Genomic DNA, 10,022 nt, shown 5'->3' with positions numbered 1-10,022 from the left:
GGGAATCATTGTCTTATCCATTAAACTAGAACTGCGTGCGTAGACGGGGAGAGAAATGGTGCACTCATCGAGCACAGCTGTGGGTTAACCCCATGCGCTCACAAGAAAAATGCCACGCGGTAGCGTCGCGTGGTTTCTGGGGTGCCGCGCGAGAGGTCGCACGTTTACCGGCAACGTATGCGCTTTGAGCATCCGCTAGGAGTCAGTAGATGTTAAAAAAAACCAAATGACATGAGGAAGTGCTGCAATGACATTAGAAAATTACGCTAGCTACGGCGTCCACACGCACATGCTAGAAACGCCCAACCAAGATGTCGACTACGCCGACGTGTGTGCCGGGAACGAGATATTGAATCGTCGTTTATATATAGTCTACTTGGCGCCAAACACACCCAATCCCGACATAGAACGTCATACGAACGCACAGTGACTGCACTACCATTGACGACGCTACGCCCATTATAATCGTGGGTTATTTTAACGTCGACATTGCGAAACCTAAAAACGAGTTGTTACTTCATTTGGTTCCTCTAAACGTTGGTACACCTGTTCCACACCTTTACCAAAGAAACGACCTCCATCCGTGGAGTGTGCTTTGACTTAACGTTCACGGAGCATATAACTTCTTTGAAAACGCAGAGTCTGACTGTGTACCACACGTATCGCAAAATCTTTCTGAATGCCGTGCTCAAATAAAATTGAGTTGAAACGTGTTACAGGTACAGCGTAACGTGTGAATAACGCAAGAGGGCCGTAGTCTTTCCTGCTATAAGGTGTATTAGGCTTCGCTTCCCAATCATTTCCACAGGGTGGATTTTCGCGAACATTCTTTGTTCTCGCATTTGGCTCTCCCGGCTCCCACTTTAGTGGTGGTAATTAGGCTTCTCGTACTAAAGAAGGATGCTGGTGAGCGTTTTTCAACATATTCTTCGCTTGAGTACAGGATTCATTACGCTTGCTTCCACCGGTGCACAATGTGAACCAATGCGCGATCTCTTGTTCGCATCAGGCTTTGTCGTGTCTAGTGCTTAGTCGAAATGAGTGGACGGGAGAAAACCCCAAAATATTCGCACCTAAAGAAGGTGATATAATTCGTAGAGGCTCGGTGGAAATGCTCAGCTGAAATGAGTGGACGGGAGAACATCTCCGAAATATACGTACCTTAAGAGAGTGAGCAAATGCGTAGACTTCATCCCAATTTGTTTTTTAGACATGCGGTGGTTCTATTCAGATTCGTCAAATTTACCTATATTTTGGTATGTATTCAAGAACTTACTGGTATGTGAAAAAACACAATTCAGGTAATTATCTTGGACGCAAAATAATTGCTCTAAGCTTGACGTTGTTTTTAATCGTTACACATTATCTTCTTTGCCTCACTGAGTGGTAGTTTGGGAGACAGTATATTTAAATGACTTTGATGTGTTTTGGTCTTGTTCTTGCTATGTTTTGGTGAGAGTTCGAGAATACACGTTGGAAATTTTCAGAATTGTGATTTTTCCTGTTTGCCTCTTAAAAATTCGTGCGTCAGCTGAGCCAATCATATCTCCTATGGGTATCTATCTCTTTGTTATGTACTGAGGCAATTCGTAAATTACCTTAACAACTGTTGACCCGACACGTAGACTGTATTTGCAAACTTTTTGGAGTTCTCGGGGCATTTAGCGAACACCGTTAGCAGAGTAAGCAATTTATGTAGTAAATGTTTGGGTATCTTCTGCCCCTAAATCAATCCTTTGATTCCAGAATACATGGCTTAACGATTTTGACTCTTTTTCAATCTGTCACCACTTTTCTCAGATTTGCGGGGATTCATTGTCAGAAACACACCAAAGGAAACATATCAAATACATTTAAAACATCCGAAATTCTGTCATACATGTTTGCACTTCTTGATTGAGGTCTACATATTTATAAAGCAAGTAAATAAATCTTCCGCTTGTATTTATGTTTACATGGCAAACGTGCTTTTCCCTGAACACGTCACTACTTGACCAATGAAAACAAACGTTTTTCTTGCAATAACAAAACAAATCTTCTACAGATGTGTTCTTTGCCATAAAAAAGTACGCATTAAAATAATTGATAGTTTTAAAAGTAATTTCATAACAGTGTTTGAAATATCAAAAAGAGAGCAGGGAAAATAAATACAATATTTTGGTGCACCGCTTTTTATCGTAGTTTTAAAAGAGAAATGAAAATGATCGAAATTTGTCGCCGACAAAGGCAATAAAATATATTTCCTTCGGTCACTTTTTTAGAAATGGCGGTGAATATCTTTCTTTACCCATTGCCTTGGGTCCTCAGTACAATTGAGAGTTGGTTACCACAACTTGCAGGTTTTATTTTCCCCTGGATTCATTCGTGCACCATCACGGCATTTGAATACACGTGAAAACGCCCGCATGTTCTGAAGTGGGACGTTGACTCTGTCAACAGAAATAGGAAGGCAATAGGTTTTATTGATGTCTTTTTTATGCATTTTGATGTATTAATTTCTTTTATTACACACTGTAAATTTAGCAACAGCGAAAAGTGACTGTCGAATTCCCGGGTGCATCTTCCTCCGTTCCAAAAAGTACTTCTTCAGTATTACTGTCTTATGTGGCTACCAGGCTCTCTTACTGGCCCACTTAACTTAGTACCCCATGACGGTGGTTACTTAAAGTACATTCAACACATTTTCAATCTTATTAAAATGAATGTCCTGCGCAAAATTTACTACTGTGGTGTATTCTAAACTGTGTTGAGCTCTTAATGAGTATTCGCTATGCCAACGAGGTATTTGTGGATTCTGGCGGATCGTTTCACATAGTTTGTGCATTATTCCAAACTATTTAGGACTAATATTCACGAAGAACATATTTTGTAACGCAGAAGAATGCTCCAGGCCACAGGATTTAGGCTCAGGCCGGAATGCAAGCTGAACCAGGACAATCCCCTCCAACAATACCCATGCATCATGCGCGCAGCATGCCCAGCGCAGTCGACTTCAGTTTTGGCTTCCCAAGCTTCTTCAGCTGTTCGAGCTTCTTCGGCCCCCGTTGCTTGATCCTCTCGGTTCCTTGACTCTCTGAATAAACTCCGCTACATTTCGGGGGAGCGTGAGGGTTCGAGCTTAGCTGCCTTCACCCTAGAGTTCGCAATCGGCGGGTTCCAACACCAAGCATGCCCGATAACGACAACGCTACTCAACCACAGCTGACGCCTTCGCCTGTGATTTGCTCTGGCTCGCTCGGGGAGTGCGATCTTGCCAAGTTCAGCGGCGCTGACGACTATGATGCTGACGATTCGCTTTCATCATACGAGCGCATCAGCAACTACAACAGATGGGACGACCCGATGAAACTCAACAACGTCAGTTTTCCCACAAGGAGGTCGAAGTGCTGTGGCACAACAACACCAAGAACGACATTCATACCTGGCCGGACTTCAAAACGCGCTTTCGAGTTTTTTAATTTTTGATCGCCCTGCCTTGCGTACATTTCTCGCGAAACGCCCCTTCGCGGACGAGCGCAGCAGCATTTCATTTCATCATATACATCGAAGACGTCGTGGAATTGTGTAGGCGGGTCGACCCCGCAACGACTGACGTTCAGAAGATCCGGCACGTCGTGAAAGGTATTGACTACGGTGATTTTCAGATGCTAATTGCAAAAGATCCGACTACGGTGAGTCAAGTTGTTATCCCATGCCAGAGCTACCACGAACTGCGAAGGCACCGGGTCGTGGCCCGTCAATCTTTGAGATCAATGAATACCATGTCGGGCCTTACTCTACCTTCGGAAAGCCCTTCCCTTTGGGCAAAACAACCAGATTTCTTGCGTGAACAGGTAGAGCGCCAAATTTCTTGCGTGCACTACGTTCAGGAGACGTGACATCTCTAGCTCATGGTCTTAAATTGTCATTATTAGCAAATCGCCAGAGCGCTTCCTACAGTCACATTCCCCGACAGAACTAATGATAAATAACCAAATTTTAACTTTAGAGTCCTGAATGAAAATAGCAAGACTGGTTTCTCTTTTAGCAATCAAAGGAAAACATTATATAGATCGCTCTGACGTCCACACTTCGTACTCTTCACGTCCTACAAAAGGTTACCATTCCTTCAACTTCCCGCTTATCTTTGCAGGCACTAACACCTTGAAAAGCTGGAACAAACTTCCGGATCATATTTTGGAGTCTGGAAATGTACTATAGTCTGTTGAACTAAAAATTACGTTGAAGTGTGATTTGTATCCTGTGCACTATAATGTTGTACACTGGAGGACCTGTTGTTGAATGACCTAACTGTTGAATACCTGTTGGATACCTGGATGACCTGTCTGTTGCCCACCTGTACAATTATGTACTTGGTATTGCTACCATTGCAACAGTTCGCACTTCTACTTGGGCCAATTTTGTTCCCTGAAATGTTTCTTACAAATAAATAAATAAATAAATATGAATTAACAACTTTTATAAGTGTAGCCAGACAAGAGCTTTGCAAACTCAAACTTCTGCTGGCACGGGTTCTGTGTGTCCTAATTGGCTACCCTTAACAAACCTTACTTTTATTTCAGAAAAACTAGTCTAAAATCTCATTATAGCATAGCTTTTAGGGAATATAGAACGTGAGTGGCAGTGCCGTGTTAAAAAAATGGCACAAAAAATGCTTCAGGCTGTCTGCTTAAAATCCGCCAGTAGCGCCATCCTCCTGTTTTTTGGCGTACGTTCGCTGAGCTGCTTACGGTCACATTTAAATTGACCAGAAACAGAATAGGAAGCAAAGTACAAAGCGTTACGTACATCATAAGCCGCACCAATAACTTCACCCAAGCCACGGTGCAAACACCGCGGGTGCTACTGACTGTTTCACAAATCCTTATGGTTCACCCCGGAGGAGTCCTTCCGTTCCATGGTTTTTTTGACACACTTATGCCTCTCCCTGTCCTTGGTCGAAGTATTCCTCAGCTTTACTTTTAGCTCGTGGAAATAAACTCACGCACCATCTCATGATGTGGACTTCTTTCACAACACAAAGGGCCGCTCCCGGCGGAGTTCTTTTGGATATTGAATAAATATACCGAATGCGTCCCCTGGTCCTCTCTTCCAAGAATGCATTTTCCCAAAAGCACTACCAATATTCGTAGCTATTCATCACGATTTAAGAACAATGTAGGTGCGCTATGCTGAATGAACTGCATAGTGATGTATACAAAACAAACGTTCGTTTGCCATTGTTGTTGCCATGAAAATGAAGATAAGTTTCAGGAATTTCTATAAATGGCCTGATAATGGGCATATATTGGATTTAAATTTTCTACGCAAGGGTCAACCTGCAGAACTTGCTTAGACTGACGAAAGAAAAAAGTGTTATCCACGTAACACGGCAAGGGGCTTAAGAGCGAGTCATGAACATAACCTGGACATTTCTCTTGAATAGAGGGCGTTTGCCATAGCGTCCCACTACACTGGGGGTTATGGCAGAAAGCTACTGTCACTTAGCGCGACCTATTAATGCAAAATGGCTATTCTGGTAGACGTCCTTAAGATATAACTTAGGCAATGTGACTCTACTGTTCTGAGCAGTGCATCGACTTGCCTGGCAGGTATATGCAACTTCAAAGGTGATGAAGCTTTCACTTTTTTGTTTTGTGGATGTTTCGATGCTCATACTGGTTTTTAAGCAGCGTGAATATGTGGGCCAGTTGGAGATTGCCTTTTCAACCCCGTGCGCTTGTCTTTTTGATTGCTCCCTGGTTCAACTACCATTTTTGTACACGTGTTCATTAATTACAGGAAGTCTCCTTTGGAAACCTATTGCTAGTTCAGCGTGTTTTGGCGAGAAACGGACATAAAGCAACAGTATTCTTTCAACTCCTGCTCGACATAATACCACCAAAAGGTTTCACGGGTCAACAAACATTTTCTAAAAACCTCATTTTGACCGACGCTCTTGCTACGGTTAGGGTTACAAACCTTTATCTTCATTCTTAAGTATTCGTTGTTGTTTTGGTGTATTCAAGTTTATGCTGACTAGCTGCAGTATCTCTTTATTATTGGCATATAGTCCGCTTCGCGTCAAGAATTGGATATCTTTTACGATGAATTTGGCGTATTTCATTCACTGATAAACTCGTTGTAGTCTCTGGTGCGGTTTTAGCTACAATGCGACGACGAAACCACGAATTTTGTCTGGGGCTCAGCTTTTGCTAGATGGTCGTACGGAACAATAAGGCCAAAAAAACATAAAGCAGTATTTTGATGCGTTTAGCACGTTTTTTCCGTATAGATACAATGGTGGCTACGTTAGCAGCTTGCATTTCGGTATACTGCAGGGAACCAGGATGCCCATTGGGAGCCACTTTAATGCATAGCGCAAATCATCTTTGCCTAAGTGTATTAGTACTACACGAAAACCTGTGTTCCTCTCAGTGCCTACCGTATGCCGTTTAAAATGCGAGGAGTATTTATAGGCTCGTAAACTTTACGGAATAGCCAACATGTTGTCATCATAGCTAATAAGCTAGATGCATTCAACAATTTATCAAATTAAAATTGTGCACCTTCAAGGTGGGCTTTTTATATGGCCGTAGAGTCAGAGTAAGACGTTAACAGAGGAATACAATTGCGTAGGAAAAATAAATCTCAACGCATGAACAAAAAAGGTGCGCGTTTATGCGTTTCTTATTGAAAAGTGCACAACTGAAATAACACATTCCTTGGTGCGGTTTCTGCCAATAGTTTAAAAAGCGCTATTGTTAACAATTCTTCAACTATGCCTTGGTAACCTGAAAGCGATGAATAGCTAATTCAGGATAGGGGCCGCATCGTTTTTCTTTACAAGATTATTTTCCTGAAGCCGAGAAACGGGGCCTTTGTATTTATATGCTGCGAACAATAGCATGCACCAGCTAGACGTCCCCATTGTTCATTGCGCACCACCTCTGCGATGGCCGGTTGGCGCAGGTGTAGTGCCCACTATTCTTTTCAAGTAACCGGCTGAGCTGCTGGTGCCCCAGCTTCAGTATGGCCCAACGGGCGCTTTTCTCACTCAGTGGGGCTTAAATCACCAGTGAATCAGTGGCGGCAATGGCTGCTCGAAACACCATTTCGTCGGGAATACAATTTTCTGTCAAACCTTTTTATCATTGCCTAGGTGTACTAGATGCTTTCTTTTCAATCATGGTAGCATGCGAAATTCGAAATCATCTGGGTGAATTATATTTTAATTTCTTTTTGACAGAACAAGAAACCTTCATTTTTTCCAGCCTTTAGTTCAGTGTCCACTATTTCAAAAACATGAAGCCCTGGATAACATCAGATTGATTTCATAAAACAAAAATAAGGAATTGGTATTAGCGCAGTTTATAAAATCCTGGAATCACGGGAAATAGTGCTAATAAAAAAATTCCGGAACAAATATACGAAGAAGTAACAGCAGCTAAATTTTAATATTTTAAACACTGGTTGTCCCACACATTGGGAAGTAGTGCTGGTGATCAGTAGGCTAAATTACATCGAGTGTTGAATCTGTGCTCAAAGATTTCTGCACCCGCCATTGAAAAAGATGACGTATTTCTAAGAGGATAAATTTTTTTTAATAAACAATATAATTTCTTTTTAATGTTATCAAATTGCTCTGTGTTTCACTGGACTTTGAAAATAGTTGTTTGTGCGGCACGACAGATTTGAGAATCTCTGTTATGTTCAATGAACAAGTGCGACAGAAGTTTTGTTAGCTCTTATGAACCTGCGCTCCAGTAAAGCTAAGAATGGGGGTGACTTGCATATGCAGCCGTTTAAACACGTAAGATATATTTCGGCTCTTATCTTAGTACACGTATACAATTTGTCACTTAGTAACAGTGTTTGTCGTAAACAAATGCAATTTGAAAGAGCAGTGTCTACACACAAAGGTGGATTTACTTCGGATTTTTTGAAGTATACGCCTGTGTCAATACTCCATGTACTATCGAAATCTCTAGAAACGTTTTTCACTCCAGGATAACTAACTTCCTTATTAAGCACTCGGTTCTGTCCAATTGGCAATTTTAATGCTGAAAGTATAAGTATACAGAAATGGCACTGAATCAACACAAAAAATTGTAATTACCTCAACTGAGACAAAATGGGTTGATCTCGGAATTGATATCGATTTCTAAACAGACTTCGAGCTATCAACCTCAAGTTGTTGCTCTGTAAGCTTAGCCAATATGGTAGGATCGTGCGAATAGTAATATTTTATTTAGAAGCGAATTCAAAGCAAATAGTCCTTGAGGACGAATACTTTGGAAGCGAATTCGAAAAGCTATGAGGTGTCACTGAGCTTCCTGTCACTGAGACACGGAGCTTCCGTGCCTGGCGGGACCTTCATAAAAAGTTTTATATACTGGGTTTGTACCGGTGGACGCATTTGCCATGTCACGTGACTGATTGAAGAACGATGCCCTCTGAAGTTCAAGAGTGGAGTGCGATAAGCACATGGTCCCTGCACGCGATCTCGCGGTAACAAATTGTTTAGTTACCGTTCCATTGTTTGAAGCAATGAAACAGGAGCCTCTAGTACCTTGACGAACGTGCGTGCGTAAGGTAGCTACGACCACACTCTGAATGTGGCTTTGCTTGCCTTGGCTCTAGATGCAGTCACGATGCCTGATGACAATGGCACTGCGGCTTGCCTAACGAAACCAAAACTTGAACGCAGTTTTGATATTCGTTCACCCCAAATACTTCGAAATATCGGAAATTTTAAATTCAAGTGGAAACGAATTCGAATACTGTAATATTCGTTGGAATGTTCGGAGCGCCCGAATATTCGCACACACCTACACAACGGGATTAGAGGAAGCTCCATCTCTCTCGTGGTTTTATTTAAAATACACAATAGACGGTTAGACTAAAATGCCGCATTGTCAAACACAAAGTCAATTTTGCGTGAAGTGCCACAAGCTAGCATTCTGCGTCCTCCATTGTTTACTATATATATAAAAAATCTTTTTTATATCTCTTTTTGTTCAAACATTTCTTATTGCTGCTGATGCTGATGACGTTGCAAAGCTAGTAACGGGAACTACAGTGCCTCAGTTGTCGATATACGGCAATAAATGTTTGAACATCTTAGGCAATGGTGCAATAAAAACTGACTTTCGATTAAGAACAGCAAGACGAAAGCTGTGATATTTCGAGAAAAATAGATTCCGCGTTACAATATTCAACGTTTGCTTGGTAACGACCGCATTCAGATTGTGCGTAATGTTATTTTATTGCGGATTACATTCTCAGAAACACTAAATTGTAACATGCAGATTGACAGCTCACGTACAAATATGAATGAATAAATTATGTGATAGTTCGACACTGACACACCCTTCCCAGAAGGAGTAAATTGTAAATGTACAATGCATTTATGCTACCAGTTTTTAGCTTCTGACCTTTGTTTTGAGGTGCAATAACTAAGCAGAAAATTTAAACATTTTGTAGAGCAAAAATGAGCAATAAGGCTTATTGCAAATGTAGAGTTGAATACGCATAAAGGACAATAATTTGGTGAGTTTAACTATTTTAAGGTGACTCCACTCTACGCCATCAGTCTACTTTCTATGTACAAAACTATTGTAGTAGCCGAAAACACTGCCATGTTTCCCATGTTTCAGCTAGTTCGTAATGCACAAGCTATCGGCGTACGCCATCGTAGCTTGTCATTGCCATTTTGTCGCACCAATCATTGTTACCAATCTGTTTTGTACACGTCACCGAGACCATTAAACACAGTAGAGAAAAACTAAAATCTACAAAGAAGTGTTAACGAAGCCGATGTACATTGTGCAGCCTTTGTTGTAATCGTATTTAGTGATTACCGAAGATTTACATTTACTTTTGCTTTCCGCTTTGTCGGTTTAGGAGTTTTGCTTTCTGTAGCTTTTTTTTATAGCTGGTTCTTTGCATAGTATTGTACAGTGTTGATATTACTGTTACTATTGTGTGAAATGTTGAAGTCATGTAGTCGTTCCGCCTTTGTGTGCTACATGACTGCTGCC

General features: G+C 41.4%; 1 protein-coding gene across 1 annotated transcript in view; it reads right to left on the bottom strand.

The window, feature by feature from the left end:
- Positions 1 to 2,292: 2,292 nt before the first annotated feature.
- Positions 2,293 to 10,022, bottom strand: part of LOC144143397 (membrane metallo-endopeptidase-like 1) — a 49,024-nt gene continuing 41,294 nt past the window's right edge. The window contains exon 11 of the mRNA XM_077675160.1: positions 2,293 to 2,429. Coding sequence (XP_077531286.1) covers positions 2,324 to 2,429 — 106 coding nt within the window. The 3' untranslated portion in view covers positions 2,293 to 2,323. The remainder of the gene's footprint in view (positions 2,430 to 10,022) is intronic.

This window comes from Haemaphysalis longicornis, unplaced genomic scaffold (genome assembly GCF_048455015.1).
Source record: "Haemaphysalis longicornis isolate Haplotype H1 unplaced genomic scaffold, Haemaphysalis longicornis Haplotype H1 scaffold_6, whole genome shotgun sequence".
Classification (NCBI taxonomy): Eukaryota; Metazoa; Arthropoda; class Arachnida; order Ixodida; family Ixodidae; genus Haemaphysalis; species Haemaphysalis longicornis.
This window is presented reverse-complemented; position numbering and strand designations above follow the sequence as displayed.